This window comes from Diprion similis, chromosome 9 (assembly GCF_021155765.1).
Source record: "Diprion similis isolate iyDipSimi1 chromosome 9, iyDipSimi1.1, whole genome shotgun sequence".
Lineage (NCBI taxonomy): Eukaryota > Metazoa > Arthropoda > Insecta > Hymenoptera > Diprionidae > Diprion > Diprion similis.
The window spans coordinates 6,647,730-6,671,304 of record NC_060113.1 but is presented as its reverse complement, the minus strand read 5'-3'; the positions used below and the strand labels follow the sequence as shown (position 1 = coordinate 6,671,304).

Sequence of the window (23,575 nt, the reverse complement as noted above, 5' to 3'; positions counted from 1 at the left end):
TGTCGTTCCGCATCCCGCCGGAAAACAGTTGAAAGTTCGAGCTTATTATTTTCTATCGAATACACGCATCCACGAAATCGATTCACACTTTGCGAATTTCGATTGTATAGTTGTAGATCGATAATTATTACACGAATGAATACATACTTTAAGAATGAAATTCATATTTACTCGAAAAGATTTGCGAACGAGATTCGATGTGAAGTCTCAAGATTTTGAAAAGAATTAATCAATACTTACACTTTGTACAGGTATCTCGTCGGCACTGGAAGATTCTAGCTCGAGTTAATTTGGCGAAACAGTGAAATTTCGAAACTACAAACCGACGCGACCAACGCAACGTTCCGAATGCGGACATAGCGGAACAAGGAACTGAAGTTGGCTGCAACATCTCTCAGATCGTGTTTTGTTTTTCCACCTTGAATTGTTTTGTTGAAAATAAATTCAAATTGCCCTTGCTAGGGACAATGAATTACTTTGAGAATTCAATTAAAGAAACCGCCACGAATATAATAACGAAAGGTGAAACTTGGAAATATACATTTTTTACGTAAAAAGGTTAAGTGAACCTGAAACGTAAAGTGAGATTAAAGGATATGACGTATAATTTATAACGGAATTTGGATTTGGAAATTCGACCACATCTGCAATCGTCGTTTTCTGTATAAGATTTATAATTTCCATTCACCATTCATTCTTTGTCTAAATTCTACTTAACAATAAATTGAACTTGCGAATGTTAACATTACGAAATGTTTTCCAATAATCAGAGTTTTGCAAATTTTAGAATCACTTTGAAAGAGTCAAGTTTCCAAAATATGAGTAAGTTTTAGTTTCTTACGGTTTATAGAATTTCAGACAATTCTGAATCATTTTTTTTACTGACAATATACAAAAATAATAGAGAGACATTCCATCATATTCTGGTTAAAATTGAAAAGCTTGTGACCATTTTGCACGCAGAACCTATACTTTACAGTTTACTATAAAACACAAAATTAGTTAAGTACTGTACACTAACGGAGTGACAAAAATGTTTCTCAAATAAAAGACTCTGAATTTTCGCGTCGAAATGTGCAGAATTCCACGATATTTTTCCACAAAACTTAGGTGATAGTTGAGTGGCTTTTATGACCAAAATCTACAGAAATTGTGCACCTTTATTATGTAAATTTAGATTCGAAAACACATGTAATTACAAATTGAACAATATCTTTTCCAAAAGTTAGCTGAGCACAATTTACCAAACATACTCGAAGTCCGAAAAAAATTTATAAAAAAGAGTACACCATGCCTTGGAATCCATTTTAAATCCCTGACTTTTCCCTAACTATTCCTGATTTTCCCAGTCCCATCGCCACCCTGAGTAACCACATCTAGCAATTTTTTCCGCGTAAAAAGTTCGCATCAAATGCCAACTCCCGGAACGACTTTCGCATATGTACATACATCGTAACATTCGGACATGAGATAATTTCGGAAGTGGTTGTAAGGTGGCTGCAGGTGCGTTCAGGCTTCAATAAACATCAAACACTTCTGTTTATCGTCGCGATCGTGCCAAGAGATTTGTTTATCAAAAGGACGCGAACGCTCTTAAAACGATGACCGTTAGACACGTTTCTCCGCGTTATAGGGGGTGTCCTGGTCAATTTCGACATTGACTTATATACCTCCAAACATCAAAGTCCACGTATCTTAAACACGAAAAGGGCTTAACATCCCCATTCTATACGCAATTCTGGACAAATACACTTCAATACATTTCATCGTAAAATGAAAATGTCTTGGAGAGTGTTTTTGTTCATAATTGCATATAAAATGTGACTGTTGGCCCCTTTCAGGGGTCTTTCTCTCTAGCAAGTTTCAGGCTGAAAAAGACCCCTGGATTTTCGAATACGATTCCAGCGCGAATATGCGGACATATAATTATACCCTGGCAAAATTAGCCACGGATTGTCGCATCTGGATCATTCACTACCGCTGCATGTTCCTCCGGTGCTCTTCCCTTTGCTTTGCTCTCCTCTCCGCTACTCTCCGTCACTTCACTTCAAATCACCTCTCGCTCTCTTGGCTAGCACTCTATGTATGTGCCGCTGCGGCATACCTTTGAACTGCTCCCGAAAATACCCCTGGGGTTAAATATACCAACTTTACGTTACAACTCGGGACGCTAGTCGTAGTTCAAACTCACCTCTCATTCGCTCTTATCTCTCCCTCCCTCCTTCTCTGTCTTCATTGCAATCAGAATCACCTGTAATTGACTCGATTCATTCTCTAGTAATTCAGATACCGCAACATTTCGCTGTGATTTTAGTTTAATAAACAGCACATAAACGACACGTCGATCCATCAAGTTATTTCCCCATCGGTATTTGGATCAAGGAATAGTTATTTATGTGGCATGCCCGTAAACCGTCTGTTTTTTTGGCAAGGATAAAGATTTCAGGACGAGCTGAAGGCGAGTACTGAAATTATCCGAGGCAAAAAACGGTTTACGGGCATGCCACGTGCAATATTTTTTACGGTATGGGGATTGAAAAGCAAAACGAAGAGTGAGGTTATGTCGCGATATATTCGACGAAGCTACTTTATTCGGCAGTTTGGGATGCGCACTTCGAACTGCGCATCAAAACTACGGAATAAAGACTTTATTCCGCAACTTTGTTCGCTGTCGTATAAAGCGTCACTTTACGGAACGAAAACTGCCACAAAAAGTGGACTTTTCAATCCCCATGCCGTAAAAAGAAATATTATACTTGTTTCCTCATTTCAATGATCCTTTCGGACACAAATTTACGCCTTTCGTACCACTTGCAGAAATATGCGGTAGATGTTTCGAGCACGGGTCAGAGTTTGTTCAACCTCTTTGTATTGATAAACCCGCAAGTAACTGAAATAGATTTACTGCACATCTATCAGCCGGAAGTTGATTTATTTCGCATACTTATAGACCTGCAACCCGACATTTGAAGAAGGAGTATTTTCCCTTCACTTTCCGCGATCGTATTATCGGCGAAGAATAAAGAGGAGTTTGCAGCAAGATGAAGCTGAACGTGAATACGTTTCTACAAACTAGGCAAAACGAGTCTCGTAATATCCACCAGCGTAAATACGAAATATATAACAAGCGTATAATAAATTTCCGCGCTCATGTTTCGCGGTTTGCCGGGATTTATAAGTTAGCAAGTACAAGTCAGAAGGAAAAAAGAAGTATCCGGTCGTTAATACATCTAAGAATATCTTGAAAGGTACATAAAATATATACACCTTGTATCCACATATTCGAGGCGGTAAAGAGGCCTAAAATAAAAGTACAACTTGTTCATCCTGGCTAATATAATTGCAAATTCACGTATCTCCAGTGAGCGTGTAGAAAATGCGCACAATATTTCCACGCCTGTTGCACAGAAGATTCGATGCGAATTTATGATGTATATCGCCCATGAAACGCAGTATACGGCACGATTTAGTACTTGGGCGAATATTATTATAACACGTAACGCAGCATTCATGGAAAGTTGTAATCTTACGTAATATTTCTCTCAAGTCGTATATAATGAGAATAAAAATTTATATGTATATATATATATATATATATAAAATTAAACGTATGTATGTATGATATGTAATGATATCCCGTCGTCGGTAGAAACGCACGTGTATTAATTAGCCACCGTTATACCTGTAGCCTTGTTTCAAGTTAAATGTTTCTCTTTTCATACTGTCACCCAATAATTAATACTTTACGTTCAAGGGAGTTGCGGCAATTACAGGTACTTAGGCACCGATAGGTAGGTATGTGTAATTCCTTTACGGATCACGAGTCCGTTTACTTATGTACAGGGATATGTTAAGTGTCATTTGAGAAATGAAAATAGGTAAGAATTAAAAGAAAGAAAAGAAAAAAAAAACAACAACAACAAGTAGCGATAAGTTATAACATAAATAGCGATAAAGAATTGATTTCTGATAAATTTTTTTCATCTTGTTTCAATACTTATTACGATTCATGATTGTTGTTATTATTATTAACAGTGCAATTTTCAACAATAAATTACACTGTCTTCAGTGATTTCAACTTCAGCTTCAGAAACCGGTTATCAAACGATGCCGAAAAAGTGTGTAATAACGTTGAATCTCGATATAAGGATACGTACAGAAATGGTACAACATATTTGCATGTATTCTGTTTTAATCTTTTTAACGCTTGTTTTCTACACATTCGGTTACAAGTATTCGATTAATTATTTTTGTAGATTAATTAATCGCTTAACAAGATAAAAATGAGAGAAAAAAAAATAAAGAACATTATACGGACATAAAAAAAAACGTAGATTTTTGCTAGTACATGCGTATAGATTTGATTTTTTTTTTTTCTTTTTTATTTCAATTGAATCGGCTCTTGAACAACCGCTACAACTAGATAACGAACCGTGTAACGTAACGTCGATAATTAATACATGTGACATTTACGACATCGGACGATTTGACGATTTCTTCGAATATTGATCGCGGTATCAAGTTAACTCGACGAATGATTTTAAAAAGTTATAACCAATAAAACCAAAGTATATTTCCTTCGGCGATAAGATTTTCTTCGATTATTTTTTTGTTTCACTAAATATGAGTTCTGTCTAAATTTTGGTGAATTTTTTTATCGATTTCTTGTCACTTTTTTGTAAAAATTTATCTAGTTCACTGCATGAATGAATTCACCGCAATGTAATATCTCGTGAAAAATTTAATGTCTATGACTTTTTTAGAAATTGAGACAGAAATTACTGACAGCTAAAATTTCTCGTCAGAATCTTCCGTAACGTGATACGTTGCACGATTATGGAAAACAGATTACGATAACAGGTGCTGACGATACTCGGACGTGTAATAAATTAAACAATTCGAAACAAAAATAGGCGCGTGGCTAAGCAATATGGCGGCGAGAACTGGGCTATCAGAAAACTGTATTTGGTCAATTGCGCAAATACGAAAGTACAGAAAACTCAGTGCAAGCTGTGAAGCTTCAGTTATTTCGCAAGGAATCGATATACTGCAAAAAATGTAACAAAATTAGTCTTTTAAAACTAAATATGGCCGACCCGGAGTAACGCATTATTTTCTAACCAGATGTCACAGCAGTTTATTTTCGTCCCCAATAACGAATTGACGTCAATTGTCGATCACGTGACCCTCGGTAGTAGTGAAATTATTATATTCAATTGTCCCAAAACTTGTATTGAGGAATATTGTTGTTTTCTTCTTGTTCTTCTTGCAAATATACATAATGTTATTCTAATCGCTTATTCTAATGCTCGTGAATAAATGAATTATTATTCCGATAAGCTAATGCTTTGAATCATGTTGATCAAGATTTTTCGTTGTTTCCTATATGAGGAAATGAGTCTGCGTGAAATTGAATGCAAACAATTTTTCTCGTCGTTAATTATTACTGCTGTGATTAATGAAAGAATCTGCGTGATATGTATAAGATAATATACTTTTCTGGTCTTGGAAACTGTGTTTCCTAATCTTAATTTACGTCACAACTGAATCTGTGTTTTTCCCATTCGTCGTTGTAAGCTCGTACGACAAAATCGCGTTAATAACTTAATTATAGTACCAGGAAAATGTCAATACCGAGAATATCTTTAGAAGATCATACCATGACTTAACTCGAGGGAAACGATATGAAATAAAACCGCGACTTGTGTAGCGGAGACATAACAAACGGAACATAAAACGGAATGAACTTTACGCACGTTGACTTTACATATAATAGTTAAATTTTTCCGTTCATTCCCACGTGTAGCAATAAGTAAGTACCAACTGTGAAAAAAAATCGCTAGCGAATTGAATCATCGAGAGTGCCAAGACTGTTTCGACATACATATTAAATGATATAATGTAAAGACGATGGCCGAGGACTGCAGCATCGTGGCAATAAGAGTCGATAAATCATGCCTCAACATCGTATAAGCACTATGTGTTCAGTTTTCAACAAGACCTGCAAAGTCTCGTCTTACTCCTCGGATTTTCCGTAATAATTTAGTACCTCGTTAGAAGATGATCTACAGCGAATGAGATCCCGGTTTTCCGGGTCTGTCAGCGAACTTCAACCAGTTATATACATATAAAATAGACTCCTATGTTTACTCTAGATCTCTCACCTCGACAAAGTAATTCTCGTCTGACGATGAAGCAACTGACGTGAGACGGAATTTGGTTGGCCACAAATCGATGCTTTTATATTAATTTCATTACAAGGATTGAGTATTTATTAAATTAAATTTCTTGAATGAAAAAACATTGTCATTTGTTGATCGTCATCGATATATCGAGATTAGATATTCAACGATACCGAGATGATACAAAACAGTACTTCGGCAAATTTGTATAGAAAATAGACTTTTCAATACAAGACATCGCAGGGTGAAACCTAACGGATCGCCTTAAAATTATCTAAAACCTAGTTATAACTAGATTTGTCAATAATTTAAAGGTGATTTGAAATAGAGCATCAATATGTCTATAAACTTTCACTTATAATTCAGTTAATACTTTCAATTTTACGATTTTTAAAAAGATTTTCCTATCACGCGATTACAACAAAGCATACGACTAATAAGCGCATCTGGTAATAAAGTAATGAAAAAAAAAAATTACTTTTCGTCTAACGAATCCCTGCTGAATGTAAAAATATTTTCCGAATATGTCTCCATCGGTTTTACAAGTGTATAAAGTCGTACGTGCAGCTGCTGCAGTGATGTTTCGCACACCTGCATCATGTGTGCCAAAGATTGCATTATTATATATAGATACGTGACGCGATTTATTGTTGCAATTTATTGCACCGTACATCGTCTCTCTCGTGCTGATGTTACGGCAGCCGATGGCCGTTATCGCTCGCTGTTTGTACTTGTCCTGCCGCATTATTGTTATACTATATATACACACTTTTCAGGGTATGTACAGCTGGCAGAGCACACACGCACACACACACACTTGCGTAAATAAACCCGTGTTACATTATACTCGAGGCATGTCGCCGTTACACATTCGAAGCTATCAGGCGTATATCATGCAACACGAAGGCCTCTCTTCTACGGGTCTAGAAACATGAAATATCCGTGCAAATACCGACATGAATGTAAGGAGGGAGAGAAATCTAATGACATAACGGCGACGAGATATTTTAATATTTTAATAAACATTGGGATTGTCACTTTGCAATGCGCCATCTGGTGGAAAAAAATCGTTTTCTCGTGTGGATAATGGCACAGGTATAATTATGGATTAAGATTCATTAGTTTATGTGACACGTGTAATTTTAAATTCGAAGAATTACGATTTACTTCCATTAAAATTAAAAAGTTAGGTTATGTGGTAATAAAATGGCGCCGATAAACAGGCTCTGACGTCATAACAATATTTTCCGATATATCTGTGGTGAAGAATTTGAAGAAAAAAAGCACACGTTATACGTGATGTTTTGAGTAATTTGTCTTTTCGTGTTGGATCGGATGAAAAACACCTGAGTTTGAATAATTTAAGCATTCTAACGACGATACGGTTACCCGAATTACTGATATCTTACATTGTGTTCTTCGAATTATTTCACACATATTTTGTGCACCATCATTTGCGCAAATAACAATGATAAAGGCTTTTTCGGCGTTTCTTCTCTATTCTCGACTTTTGAATCTGACGGTACAGTCCATTCATACTCAATAACTTGGCCACGTATGACGTGCAGGGTAGATAATTGCATGTGCCTGGCACCTGAGGGATCACGATGGAAGATGAATCAAGTGACAGGTATTAATAGACGTGCCGATAATTAGACCAGTTGGAAATGTCAACAGATTTCGCAATATTCTGGTACGAAAATAAGCCGGATACACATTTGTAGTTAGAATTTAGTTCCCAAATATATACATCGTGCAGCTTGTAGATTGACACGTCACTTTTGTTTGATGTGTAAATATACGTCTGCGGAGACTAGTCGTCGTGACTCTTCAATTAGCGAGTAATTCATGAGGACGTCTCAGCTTCGTCGTCTCTAAATGGGTATCGAATTGATTGTAAAAATCGACCGCGACTTGTTTTTTTTTTTATTATTTTTTTTTTTTTTTTATCATGTTGCATTGCTGACAATTTATATTTGCCTTTGTGATAAAAGGTGATCTGCAACGATTTAGATTCACGGCGAAATTCATTCTCTGCTAAGAATGTAATTTACGGTGTGTACAGTCGAATCGAAACGGTTTGAAAAGTATAAACGACCATATAAAACGGAGGTTAGAATGGGCCAAAATCAAATGTATTTTACTGCAGCATTAACTCATCGTAGCAACACGATAAAAGAATTTTTCTGTACTTCGTTATTAGCGTAAGGAAGCTTAAATGATCAGCTGATGATCTAGTGCGACGCCATATTGTTCTACCCGAGCCGATTATACTTCGAATCCCCATTAGTCAAATTGTTGAAATGCCAAATTCGTAAGACCTGATCGATTAAAATTGTGAAATTGATATTCCTGTGATGTTTAAATATATTTGTCTGTAAAATTTGTTGCTTAGTATTTTAAGGGTGATACTTTTTCGAACAAATTCAAATTTACTTCACTCGTACCTTTTGTAGTCTAAACTGTCGATTCGTCAATATATTAACGCCATGAATTTCTAACTTGACTGTACAAGCGGTACATCCTTAAATTACTAAGAATGTTATACTTTTTGTTTTGTCGGTTGAATTCGTTTTTGTTGTCCGATGAGCCAAGAACGGTAATAAAGTAATTGACATATCAAGTAATCGAGTACAGGGTATGGTATACCTATATATATATATACGTGGATGTGTACGTTAAATAAATGAAGATTTACAATAAACGAGTAAATCGAGGCCAACGATACTTGTACGTAACATTTTCATTGGGTAGTTGATGGTGAAGGAATGGAGATGAAAATAAAAAAAAAAAAAAAAGTTTCTTTTTAAACAACGTTTCAAACGCAGAGCAAAAAGATCAAGCCAATGAGTTATATGAATGAAAATGAAGAAATTTACTGCAAAATAATATTCGACAAATAAACCTATATACATATAATGCAGAATTTATCTTACAATTATTTATGCTACACGACTGCAGCAGTCGTAAGTGAAACACTGTAGAACAACTTGGGGGGTCAAAGTAAGAATGACGCACTCGATGGTTCACAAATGGAGAATTTAATTCAAGGCTCGAATAAATAACCAGTCCAATGGAATGATACATGGAATTCATATATAATAGCGTATTTACGACTCGGCCAATCGGAGATCAGAATTTTCACCCCATTTTACGAAGCGATCAGCAGTCCCTGACGGACTTGACACTTTTTTGCGACCATACAAAGCGAAAACAAGATAGTCGCACGAATTATTATTATTATTATTATTATTATTATTATTATTAAACCCAATATCGTATGACAACACTGAGGTGAAATTTATTACTTTGATAAAAAGGAGATTTACGCGATAGAAGCAAACTGCAATCGCATTGTTTCTTCATTTCATTCATTATTTTTTGCCTCTTTTTTGCCTCCTGTTCAAATTTTCTATTAATTCCCATCGCAATGATTCACGGTCATCGACCTTCTCACTTATTGAATCCAATCGGCATCATTTGTTAGATTGAATCCTTCCATATCAAAGAGAATCCTCTCTGTTTCTGACGTTGATTAAAAAATCGGGGAAAAAAAAACAACAATAATATTGAACGATTAAAAATTCGTTTTTAAATTTTTCAGCTGCCTATAAAAAAATCTTCTCAAAATTTCAATGTTTCCATCAAATTCTCTCTATTCTGTCATACTCAGAAATCAGTGTTCTCTGAGTGAAGAAGAAATCAGTTGATTGTACATTTTCATTCGATTTGGAACTTGCGAGATGCAAGAATAATTTCTTGACCATAGACGTGACAACGGCATTTCTGTCTTTGCACCGGAACTGGCTTCCACATGATCCTTTTCACCAACTTCACTATTCATATAATTACCTGTGCGAATATTATGTTACATTTTACAATTAAGATTATTAATACTGTTAATCTTACTATTGTTAACATTATTATTATTATTATTATTAGTATTATCATGATTATTTAAATTTATACCATTGTTATCGTATCTCTCTATTAAATTTTTAACTTCATACACAGCCGGACTAAAGGGATGATTTTCTTTTGCTAAAGCGGTGATTTATGTGTTTATGTGAATAATTAGAATCGCATATACATATATGTATCAAATTGGGATTATTCGCAGGGTTAAGATCGAGGTCTGCAGCAAGCTTCATAACGAGTATAACGAAACTCATATCTGAATTCTGTGGAACGAATATATGGCGACCGGCAATTCGTTTTTAATATTTATTACATAAACATTATACGGTTAAATCGATTCAAAGGTTTTGAATTCACATTACAAAACGTTATGAGATACAATATACGGCGTTTCCAATATACAATAAAAAGCTGTGATTCAATTATGTACGAGCATATTTATAACATATAAAGTTATACGGGGTATATATATATATATATATATATATACATTAAAGGGTGCAGGAAATGTTTTCTATGCAACTGGAAGATATTGTTTATATTACACAGAGGAGTAGTTCGTAGATTGAAATGAATCGGAAAAAAATTAGTATAAGAATATCTCGGTATTCCCATCCATCTAGTAGATTCGAAAATTTATAAATTGATCAATTTTCAATGACAAATCGATTTAATTTTCGTAAATCATTCGCTCAAAACTTTCATATCTCCTGAATCGTCCAAATGTTTGTTATAGAATTTTGATGAAGTGAGTTTCTATAGAATCGATTAAAATCTATATCAATCGACTAAATTATAGAGCATGTGGTCAATGCGAAAAATGATTTCGTTGTTGAACGGAAGATATATTGAAAAAGGAAAAAAAAATTACTACAGATACAAGCGTGTACGGATTTATTAGCAGCCCCTCGATTGATTCGTTAATTAAACAAATAGAAAAAAAAAAAAATGAGTCAAAATGCGATGACTGGGATTACTAAGATCAATGATATGGGGAAAAAAAAGCTCGGTGATAATTTTGAAATAAAATTTAACAAGTATGTCGAATGTGCGAAAAAAATATTTGCAGCAATGAATGAAAATGAACGTGTACAAGTATATATATATATATATATGTATTATAAAACACAGATTGTATAATAAATCTGAGGAAAATGAAAACTTGTTTATTTTGAAACTTCGGATATCACCATCATGATCATCGTCACCATAATCAGGTAGAAAAAATTGAACAAACAATATATAAGCGCTTCAATGGCAAATAACACATAGACTATATAAAGCACAATTACATTATATTTTGACAAATCGTTAAACATTCATACGTAATTATACATATATACGAATCGTCGTTGAATATGACGAAAAGGCGTTGTTATCGCCGTCGCGTTCGAGTCACAGTATCGTCATTATCGTCATCGTGGTGGCTGCCATCGTTGTTAATTTATTAATCAATCAATCAATCAATCAATCAATCAATCAATCAATCAATTTTATCAAATTTTTACAAAGGATTAAAGTTGTAAAGATGTCTTTTTATTAACAAGAAATGAGATGCGAGGAAACGAGGGGGACACGCGATGTTGAAGTGGGACCGCAAAAATAATTCAAGAAAATATGCGTTAATCACGTGTAATCACGTGACACACCCACTCTATGCACGCATCGTGTTGATCGTGCGTCTCTCGCATAGCATATTCCAAGGAAGTAACGAATTTACTTTTGGTTCTTCGAAACGATCTATCGAGCTTACAGTCACGTCGGAAAAGTGGTTAAAAAAAAACCAGCAAAACAATAACAATGCTATAAGACCAAATTGGGTTTCAAAAATGGAACTGCAGGAATTGATGGCGAAGAATTTTTTGCAGAGAAAAACCGACCCAATTATCACATTATCGCAAAATTATATTTCGTTTCAAAAGCATATCGTTCGCTAAGGTTTTTATCGATTAATTATAGTTCGGTTTGTTCGCTTTTCGAAAATTTTCACTCGGTTTTTTCTATAATCAATTCCAACAGGATTGCACAGAATTCATTTACGAACAAATTCACACTCAATTAATCAAATTTGAACGAACGATATATATATATATATATATATATATATATATATATATATATATTTTTTTTTTTATAGACTCAATTTTCAACTCAAATTTGCAGTTTTTCCTGTACATTTTGTCTCCAACGTTGGGGTCATTTCGGTTTGATAAAATTCAACTCGATGAACTTGTAAAATTTCTCATCATTTTAGAGTATTTATTCATCATTTTTTTTTTTTTTCTTTTTCTGTTTCGACATTTTTTTGACCAATTTGCACACTGGATAGATTTTTTCATCCTCAATTTCCAATCAATTTGCTATCTTCAAGTCTCCTTTAATTTATTTTCTATTTCCTACTTTCGTTTCGTATTTCCCGTACACGGTGTTCCGTAAATCAAAATATTCACTTACTTCGTTATAATTATAATAATTTTTATCTTCTTTTTTTAATTTCATTCATCGCAATCACACCTCGCGCCAACCTCACGAAGTTGAAAAACGCCTGATCAACTATAATTTTCAGATATCCGCAGCGCGAATAATTTCGGAATGTCAATGATATACTTTCTAAAGGTTTTTTCTTCTATTCTGTTCTCTTCCCATCTTCGTCTACTTTATATTTTTTTTTTTTTTCTACTCCTTTTCTATTCAAACCTATCGACGAAGTGCAATAAATAACATGATTGCTCTTTCACACTGAGATAAACATGTTTTTAGTAGCTGGCTACAACCGGAGTTTACATTACTGCACTTTACTGCACGTAGTATAATCGTTATTAATATTCTTGTTAAACGAACTTATAAACTATCGTTTGTAAATCGTCATTTTGTCTATTTTTTCCCCCATACTTTTTTTTTAATTATACTCTGGTCTTTAATCGGAATTAAATTAATCTCGATGATTCCGCATGCCCTAAAATATTCACCAAAATTCTTCGTACGCAGGGGCGGCGAGTGAATACGCGAACGTTCATCGCCAAGTGGAACAATTTTTTTTTTTTTTTTTTTTTGTTTTTCTATTCTGTCTCTCGCACACGTATACAAAATACATATACACATATAAATATATATGTACAGATTATCCCACCCGAATCTGTACAGGCATAATCGTTCTTTACTGGCAAAAAACTGTGCAAAAAAAACTTCCATATGATATTAATAAAAAAAAATAACAAAAATGAAAAACAAATTTTTCAACAAAATTTTCTCGCTTACGATCAAATGCGGTTTGCAAGATTAACTTGTGAGGCAGAAAAACAGAGATATTATAAGAAGCTAAACATTATTTAACAAACTATTATTGATTCTATAATTCATTAGGATTGGTCCTTGGATTTCTCTCTGTACCGGCGAAAATTTTTATCAACGTGAACGAAATTAAAAAAAAAAAAATTCGTACAAGATTAAGGTAAAACAAGATCAAAAAGGATTTTTATGAAAAAGAAAAAGAAAGAAAGAAAAACCACGATCTGTAGGGGTAAAATAAAAAATCATTTACGTGATTTCTTCTCAATTTCGAAAATGTCTTATTTGTTTTTTCTTCAACCAAGTATATATATATACATATATATATATATATATGTTTATTTATATATATATATATATGCATATATTTCGGGCAGTAATTTTATTCGTTTAAAAAGTAATTGACCTTTACATACTCAGATGGGAGACCCTGTGAATCATATGTATGAACGCATAGATATACAACACACACACGCAGACGCAGACGCACACGCACATACACCCACCCACCCATAACCCTAGTTACTTTTCATTTATCTATAAACGAGTCTATAGTCGAGTTTTGTGTATGCGCAAGCTATACATAAAATATGGTTGAATCCGCATATTGGAATAAACGCGATCATTTCATTGATTAAAATGGTACATTTGACCTTCAACGATTACTGATTGAAAAAACGAATACATATATGTATATATAAAATAAAAAGAAAAGAAAAAAAAAAAAAAAATTATGATTTTGGAATGAGGTGACGGGATATTTGAAAATTTAATTTGTTTAAATACGAAAGAACCTTCAACGAAGTAGAACTCCTATTTTGAGGAACCGTAGTCTCAATCCTTGTAACGAACACGCATACGTCACGAGTAAGTAGTAATGTCCCGTTGTTGTTGTTGTTGTTGTTGTTGTTGTTGTTCAGTGCTTCTGTTTCGGTCAGATTTCATTTCGAAATACCTGTATTTTTTTTTTTTTTTTTTTTTTCATTTCCCGTATTCTTCGATATAATATTTCTATACGCTGTAATAATCGGTTGACGATGTTTCAAATGTAGTGGACAGAACAATGTATATACATATATATATATATATGCATGTAATCATTATTAATATTCATCATTTCATAATGTATAATGCACAATGTACAATCCGTGTGAAAGTTATACATTATTACAATTATCCGTAAGTCCATGTCCAGCGCATTCAAATTCTGACACCCACCCATTGGTATTATTTATGTTTGTAAAATCATCGTCACCATAATTATCACCATTATCATCATAATCATCATCATCATCATCATCATCATCATCATCATTAACTATTGTAGGTAGTTTCAATTATCTTTCATTATTTCATTAATTAAACAAATAATTAACTTCATGTGTGATATACATATGCTTTGTATGTTTCAGATTTTTAGTGGTTATATACTTTAATACAGTTATCATCATCAAGTTCTCCACATCTGTTTAATCACTGTTATCTCTGTGTAAAAAGTGTAACTATAATGCTAATAATAATATAATAATAATAATAATAATAATTAATAATAATAATAATTAATCATTTGCACGTAGCAATAGTTCTGTTTGGCCGGCGCGTAATCGCAGCCATTTTGACCCTTCTTCTCCCCCCCCCCCTGCCCCATGTTTCTTGTGTTTTTTTTTCCTCATGTTCGTTATCCTTCATCTTCGAAAATCCCTTTTAATTCTCTCTTGTTTTTCCTTTCTCTCTCTCTCTCTCTCTGCCTCAAAAACCCCTTTCAACGAAAACTTCGTTGCACATCCGAATGCTTTTGTTTTTTTTTTTTAATGGTATTATTCACCTTCCGTTCAAAATTCGCACAGGCTGCTGCTCATACAATTTATGTTGTACATTGTTAGTTGGTCGTTCTTTTTTCATTTAATCAATTAATTATTCGCTGATGGGGGGATAACGTGTGCAGTTATGTTTTTTTTTTTTTTTGTTTGTTTGTTGTTGTTTTTTTTCTTTTAAAGGTTTGTTGGTTTCTTTGCTGTTTTTTTGTTGTTGTTGTTGTTTTTTGTTTTTAATGTTGTTTCTGAATGATGTTAAAATAGCAACTGAATGTTGACAGGATAACGTTTGCATTAGCGGTTGGCGTTCTTTAGCTGATTTGAAAGCCAATCGAGACCTTCGTATAATCCATCTCCGCTCGTAGCACACGTCGCCTGTATGTACCAATTACGATTACGAAGTGAGTGGAGGCCCAGTTTATCGGTGATCTCTGCCGCGTTCATGGCATTTGGAAGGTCCTGAAATTTAAAAAAAATTTTAGTCCCAATAATCTCTGGCACGAGATGAAATACATAGAGTCGAAGCTCGAAACAACATTTTAAATATTTGTTGGCTTATTATTTATTCCAACTTTAAACATAATTCATTCATAATTCAATCGTTGGCTCACCTGTTTGTTAGCAAATATAAGTAATACGGCATCCCTCAGCTCATCTTCCGCCAGCATTCGCATTAGCTCCTCGCGGGCTTCACCTATACGTTCCCTGTCGTTACTGTCGACTACAAATATCAACCCCTGAATAAAAATGGAAAAGATCATTAGTCATTGAAGTTGAATTTGTATTTTAATGCATTAATGTTATAAAGTTATAATCTTATCATGAATATGATCGAATAGTAAGGTCATAGGTAATTCGTTTATAGATAAACTAAAATAAAAGACAAGATTCATTTTCATTTGAGTCAAGTTCTGTCTTATTAGTCTGAAAGTAAAACTATTTACCTGTGTATTCTGGAAGTAATGTCGCCAGAGCGGTCTAATTTTGTCTTGACCACCCACGTCCCATACCGTAAAGCTAATATTCTTATATTCAACTGTCTCTACATTGAAGCCTGTGGAAGAATCAAGTTTTTCATTAGTCAAATACAAATTTGATATGCAATAGATGATTCAGTATTATAGCAGTACAGTACAACTTCTGTGCAATATTATTCTCAAAGTAATATCAATTCCTTTTCATCAATCTGTACGTGAAACTGGTTTCATATTTCTAGGACATTTGCTGTTGCAGCAAGTATTCGGCTGATTTAACACGCATATAACAAATGGTAATATTTTTTTAATATTGTATATTTCAACGGCTAACACAACATTGATGTAATTTTATGAGCAATCAGTGACTGTTACAGATCCACACGCAAGAAATTTTGATCAGAATGTGTGTTAGAATATAATCGAGCCTTACAAACTTTGCATTATTGGAAGAAAGGATTTAAATTTCCTCAAATGGTTAATAAACTTAACAATGAAGCTTGTAGAATGACCTCTTATATGCGCTGGAAAGACTGTTTGCAAATCACTACCAAAAATTAAATGGATCATCAATATGCGACGGTGTAAAAAATTTTAAACACTGACTTAACATCCTTTACAGAGTAATCGGAGTGACTCGTATCAACAGAGTAGAGAATGGCCAGTTTCGTGAAATATACGATTTTCAACATTTTGTGTGTAATAGCTAAGAATAAAAATGATGGATGGATGATCTTGCGATACAGGAAACACCAATTATTAAAACTTATTAAAATATTTCCAGCAAATTTTACAAAGCTTCGATAATTTTTATCCTCTACCACTCGTCGACATTGAGCTCGAGGTACAATGACAACAAACACAGTATGGTCTGTATATTTAAAAAGTGTTATAGTTCAACTCAGTCAGATTAAGTGGTGTTTACATTACACAGATTAAAAAGTAAATATTTATTGCTTTTGAGAAATTTTTCAATCATGCTTCCCAGATGTTTCAAAAATGAAACAAAATCCAACAAAGTAGTAATATGAACTTCTGGTAGTATTAAAATTGAGAGAGTTACAATTGATTGAAGATAAAAAAAATATGCAAAATAGACGATACAAGTAACTTGATATAATGTCAACAGTTTCAAAAGCTATTTGATAAAAGATCCAACTCCCAGAAACCTAGTAACTTTCAAAATGAAGGTTTTCAAATTATTCTTCGCTAAGGCGTGTTTCTAAAATTTTTTAGTCACAAAAAAAGATCATTGTCAATATCATTTTCATATATATCATGTTTAGATTATATATAAAATTTGTGGTGGTATAATTTTTGAAACTTCTCAGTGGAAGCCCCATTGATATATGACAGAGAGTAAAACTACGCGAAGAGTCACAGTGAGATAAAGAAATTTCACAGTGCTTAAGATGACATTGCTTAGTGAGGAATAATTCATTATTTTTCAACATCATGAACCGGACCAAACGCTGTTGGTTTTTTTTTCTTGTTTTTTTTTTCAAATCAAACGCAGATCTGGTGGAAGGAACTTTCGTTCGTATCATGTTTAGGCAAGAACCAAGTTTAAATTGAACAAATAATACTTCCTGATCCATTTCCTGGATCACAATGTTGTTCAATAGGTTGCGACACGCAAATTCTATAACTGAAATTCGCTTCAACCATCAAAAATCTATTGAAATACTTTTTTTGATTTGCGTCATGTTAAAGTGCAGCTTGTCGAACGCGATGAAGCTGAAGTTTCTTGAATAATAGAAAATTGACCCAAATGATTGGAACAGAAAATTGAATAGCATCGCATCTTTTCAGTGATGCTCTAGTATATAATTATTTCTCTGTTAACGTTAGTTTATAAGCATTTTAGATAATTTTTCCATCATTATGCAGTCGACTCTCTCGATAGAGCTGCTTCCCCCACTACCCCAGTTCAACAGAGCATAGCCACAGTTTTGCCAGATACTCTCGCAATAAGTCCAGCAACAAAAGTGAAATCTCGGAAGAAGATAGCGTAGCTATTATGGATTATTGGCAACCTTATTGCGAGTCTCAGTTCAAAGTATCATAAATGTACGTGAAGCTCGTTGGTGCGGGTATGCTAATTCCTAGATATATCCTCCCCTAGACCCTCGAGGCCGGCACTATTGAGAAAGTCGACTATAGTAGGCTGTGAAGGCGACTTCATTGCGCTTGGTAAGAATTTGCTTTTGTCGCAACGCAAACTACACAAAGTAACTTCCACGGTTTTTTTATGTTGTATCAAAACTCTGTCGCACAACTTTCTGATCACAACTGACACTGGCAGCTGGGATATCCTAGAAATGGATAAAAACGTATCTTTTGCTCTGTTCAGTCCTTTTTTTTTTCTCGAACGCGATAAAATAGTATTCATCTATAATTATACTATATTAGTTGCCAAATTTGCTACTGACAAACCACATGACAGTTGGTCTATGTACCGAAGCTGAAAAATAATGAATTTGCGTGAAACAATGTAATAGAGTAACATAAATACTACAGCAATAAATTCTCATGCTGTTGATGGACCAGGTGATGGATAATTGGGAAAGGTAACGTTCAAAGTTAAAAAAAAGTATATAAGGCGATTGCTTTGTTCGGTATGAGGTTCGCAAAAAAACTGAATGCACAGTTTAAATGGAATTCGAGTCTTAAGCCAGTCTTTTGTATGGATAAAAACACGTGTATCACTTAGGTTATGTGGCGTTGAAGAAGTAAGTAGTATCGAAATGAAGTAAAAAAAACTTCAACGGTCTTACGAGTTAGGATTATGATTGAAAAACATTAGGGAAATATAAAATGTATGAAAAGAAATAAAATAGATTGAAAAAACTTACCTATTGTGGGAATCGTCGTAACAATTTCGCCTAATTTCAATTTATATAGAATAGTGGTTTTACCAGCAGCATCGAGCCCGACCATCAAAATCCTCATTTCCTTCTTGCCAAAGAGGCCCTTAAATAACGTTGCAAAAATGTTCCCCATGGTTAGTGTTGGTTATATGTGGGTACCTGAAACAAAGAGACACGTTAGTTGGGTTTCACGATATTCATGACACGTCATTAATACCGTGAAAATATACGAAAGCCACGTATATGCGGCAGATAAAGCCACGGCGGGATCCGAGGTGAAGAATCGTAAGCTCTTTCCGAAACGCCCGAGGTGAAAAAAGCCGCATTTCACCGTCTATTACTTAGCGCTTAGACGTAAGTTTAGTTGTGTTATACATGCATGCCGTGTAAACGACCGTCTACGCACAAACAGTGTATGGTACCTACAGGCGTTGAGGACATGACCCGAGATAACCTGACCTTTTCTACGCGACATCGTACTACTACCGTCGGTTCGGGAATTTGGAGTAGAAGAAAGGAGAAATTTGAAAATTTTCTTGTGAAATATTCGGGGTTCAGCCCCTTTTCAACGTCGGTGAAACCTGTCGAATGACTCACTAAATACTACCCGCGAGATACCCACGCTGTCGCTCTATTGATTCTCGTTCAATTATTCCCGATTCATTTAAACTCATTTTTCATTTTCTATTTCTTGATAAGTTGTAACACTTTCAAGCTTTTTACACTTACAGTGCGTTATTTATTGACCGATTATAGTTTCGAGAGCTCCGAAATAGTCACAACACTAGCCGATGGCAGGAAAGATTGTGGTATACTGATTTTTCGTTAGCCTGCGAGAAGCCACTATGCACACCCGGTTGGTCTGTCACCGTCTCGACCTACTCCCAAACTATATCGCGAAACGTTTGAAGCTCGATTAAAAAGAAACGGACAACCACCACGAGCCAGCGATTAACAACGCTGCGTCACCCTAATAATATTTATCACTTGAATTACTTACGTTTCAGTAAAAAAGATTATTTTCACGAGAAACGATAAAACATTAAACCAATACTCCCGAAAAGTACCGTATGTCAAAATGGCGGACGTGGAAAGGATTCATGCTTCGTGCCACGTATGGGGCTCTCGCAGGCTTACCATTGGCTACTTTGATCACGTGGCCGCGAGGAAACTATTCCGTAATGCCGATTTACGCCTGCAGATCGCGCTGACACGGGTGTTCGCGAAATCATCGACAAAAGAAAGCCGAAACTGGCCGAAACTCTACAATTTATCCTTTGAAAATCGAACCTTGCAATAACACGTGCTCTAATGCAAATTAGAGGATGAAAATGGAAAATGAAATACTTTTACGAGCCAAATACCTCTTCTTCGTACTTTTTTATCTTCTTTATCATCCCCAAATACCTCTGTCTCATGCTGCGTTTTTTATTAATCGTCAGACGAGTTCTTGGCGACCGTTAACGGTGCAGCTTGCCGATATGGATGGCCTGCAACGAATTCGTTACATTTTAGCTCTTTGATGAACGATATCGGCATCAATCATTCCAGCAAATACCGGAGAGCGGATGCATAAGGAACCGATCTCGATCTATTGCAGATTTACGATATTCGAAAAGACGCAACTCGATCAATATTATTCTTAAGAATATTAAAATTGTATGACCCCCATAATACATTATATCCTATATGTGTCGATATTATAATTTCTGATGCTGTTATTCAATTTCTAAACGATTTCTATATCCCTTTAGAAGGTGATTTCAGTTTTCAACTCACATCCAAGCGAACATAATATAATCATTAATTCATGTCGACGAGTGAAAATCATCAAAAAATCTCCAGCGTGTAAGCTTTAGCAAACCACGCGATGCATATACTGTCACTATCAAGCAAGTGTCAGTATCTTTACGTCAGATACAAATGTCAGATGTGTTCAGATCCATGTGTAGCAACGTACAGTTGGGTGGGGGCTTCCCGGTTCTGCAGAGGAAAGTTTATTTCCGGAGAATCACACGTGCTTGTAAACGATTCGACTACATCAAGACTATATGCACTTGTTTTCATCAGGACTTTTAAGGAGAAAGGACAATTGTACGCATACATATATCAAATCGTCACGATGCCTTACTTATATCCAAAATCTCCTTTTAAACATGACAGTGAAATACGCTCCGAACTGCAAAATGAAATGCTTAGGTTAATTGGTCATGTCGATGATAAGGTATTCAAGGATGTTCAGGTAAACGTTACTAAACGTCGTCTTGCGCGAATTTTGATTTTGCGCAATTACCTTACTGTGTGATGAAAGAGGATCTTGGAATTACACACTCTTGTCATCACTTTTAATTAACTCGCGTCATCGACCCTCTGGTCGATTCGTTTTATGCGAAAAATTAACTCGACCGCGTAAATCATGAGTTTATTCTCAACATGCAAAAAATTTTCATGCAATTGAAATGATGAATTAATAATTTCCTCAGGCCAGGCTGGATTCTTTGTGCTCTTGGCTTTGCACTACTCCAAAAACCACAACTTTCCGAGTCAACAATTTAGTCACAGATACTGAGGCTGTTGTAAAAGAGATCGCAAAGGAACTCTCTCAGGTAGTCTTTATCCTTATGCTCAAACTAATTTCGCCCCAACTCAATCTTTCAAGTTTTCGTTTTGGACATTGATTATTCAAACGAAAAACTTTCATTATTTAGATTGGACGACCTTTTGAAGTCAGTACAAATCCATATTTTCCTGAATTAATTTCCGTCAGCTGCTGGGACAGTTCTGTAGAGCTCAATTTACACTATCTGCCCAAAGAAATCATCGTTGATTCAATATGTGGTACAGCAGTACTGAGAGGTGCCCATGTATTTGCTCCTGGTGTCATGGGGATTCCACAAGGTGAGAGAATCTCCATCACTGCCTGAATTCAGAACCAAAAGAAACATCTAAGCAAAACGTTAGTAAGTTTTTAAACTGAGCATCAGTAGGAAATAAAGTAAAACTCTTTTAACAGGCTTACGAGTCGGAGATATGGTGAGTGTTTATGCTGATTTGACTGGAGATTGTAAGAAAGGATTCAACAAGCGCTACATGAGTCCCCACAAAGTATTTCTTGGTAACGGTGTCTTGAGAATAACAAGAAACGAATTGTTTGGCGGAACCGTAAAACGCCCAAGGTATGATAGAAAGTGGATAAAATTTTGTCACTCATGACAAAATTCACAAAAGAATAGTAATTCGGTGTTTTTTCTTCCAGTTCAGGGAAACCTTTAAGGAACACTCGTTCAGTATACAATAATGATATTACAGTGGGATAGCAGTATTCATGACAGATGTTGTGTCTCGTTTGCCCAGTCTGAGTGACTCCGTACTCTCGAAAGGTTCAGCATTACTACAGAATTTACCATCTATAATTTGCAGTCGTGTTCTCAATCCATCGTCTGATGAAATTATTCTTGACATGTGCGCTGCTCCTGGCAATAAAACTACTCACATTTCTGCCCTTATGAAAGGCTCGGTAATACATAATTTGCATTAGCTGCGATATCCAAGAAAGCATGACGCTGTAATTGCTGTATTTAATAGAGTTTCAATTATTTCATACTTTCAGGGAACCATCGTAGCCTTAGAGAAGATAAAATCTAAAGTAGAACGAATGAGAATTCAATGCAACGAGTTGTGTGCTACAAATATTCAAATATTTTGTTTCGATTCAACAAAAGCTGTAAGTGAGGTGAAGGAGAAAATATTTTCCGACGGGCCTCCTTACAACGTGGAATCTTTCGATCGAATTCTGCTTGATGTTCCTTGTAGTGCTCTAGGGCAAAGGCCGCAACTCACAAATGCAATTACAGTTGCTCAAATCAATTCCTATGTACCTTTACAAAGGAAATTATTCTCTGCGGTTGGTTGAGGTTTATTTAGAATATAAAGCGTATAATAAAATATCTGTTGCAATTATTAACAAAAACAATTCTACAATAGGCCGTTCGTCTGCTTAAATTTGGTGGAGTCTTGGTGTACAGTACTTGTACAATAACAGCAGGTGAAAACGAGGGCATTGTTTCTTGGGCATTGAAAACATATCCATACTTGCGACTAGAACCAGTACGAAAAAAATTGTGCTCTCTTGGATTACCACACATTGGTGCATCAGGAATGGACATCTCTGGACTTACCTCTGAGGAATCAAAAAATCTGTGTAGATTTGGAGTGGAAAGTGATAGTGTAGGATTTTTTATAGCGTGTTTTGTCAAAATAAATGCAGAAACTTGAATTAAACTAAGTAAATAATTTTCACATATTTTTGACTATCCAGGTAACCAAGTGTGTATAAGAGAAAAGTATTCCACTAGCTGTAATTCTCGTTGCTTTTCGTTGAGTATTTCTATACAAGCCTAGGTTTGCTTTCGATCAGTGGATGTTTGTTCAGAACAATAACTCTAATTTTGATCAATTTGAGGAATTTGGGACACACCTTGTTTTAATATTGCTAGCATTACTGTCAATTCGTTGTAAATAATGAGAAT

At 34.9% G+C, this 23,575-nt stretch overlaps 2 protein-coding genes across 4 annotated transcripts; one reads left to right on the top strand and one right to left on the bottom strand.

The window, feature by feature from the left end:
* Positions 1-15,056: 15,056 nt before the first annotated feature.
* Positions 15,057-20,181, bottom strand: LOC124410137 (ADP-ribosylation factor 1). Of its 2 annotated transcripts, XM_046888279.1 has the most exons (6): positions 20,047-20,149; positions 19,776-19,935; positions 19,032-19,205; positions 16,147-16,256; positions 15,814-15,939; positions 15,057-15,661 (listed from the first exon to the last, which is right to left on the bottom strand). In XM_046888279.1, the coding sequence occupies exons 3-6, from the start codon at positions 19,177-19,179 to the stop codon at positions 15,497-15,499; spliced, it is 549 nt and encodes a 182-aa protein (XP_046744235.1). In that variant the 5' UTR covers positions 19,180-19,205; positions 19,776-19,935; positions 20,047-20,149; the 3' UTR covers positions 15,057-15,496. The 2 variants fall into 2 exon arrangements, with proteins under 2 accessions (XP_046744235.1, XP_046744234.1); XM_046888278.1 differs by lacking the exon at positions 19,776-19,935 and having other exon boundaries at positions 20,047-20,181.
* A 754-nt stretch (positions 20,182-20,935) lies between these two features.
* LOC124410379 (tRNA (cytosine(72)-C(5))-methyltransferase NSUN6) lies at positions 20,936-23,347 on the top strand. Of its 2 annotated transcripts, none has more exons than XM_046888684.1 (7): positions 20,936-21,288; positions 21,530-21,652; positions 21,773-21,944; positions 22,060-22,222; positions 22,356-22,563; positions 22,657-22,950; positions 23,031-23,347. In XM_046888684.1, the coding sequence occupies exons 1-7, from the start codon at positions 20,977-20,979 to the stop codon at positions 23,319-23,321; spliced, it is 1,563 nt and encodes a 520-aa protein (XP_046744640.1). In that variant the 5' UTR covers positions 20,936-20,976; the 3' UTR covers positions 23,322-23,347. The 2 variants fall into 2 exon arrangements, with proteins under 2 accessions (XP_046744640.1, XP_046744639.1); XM_046888683.1 differs by having other exon boundaries at positions 21,755-21,944.
* Positions 23,348-23,575: the final 228 nt, after the last annotated feature.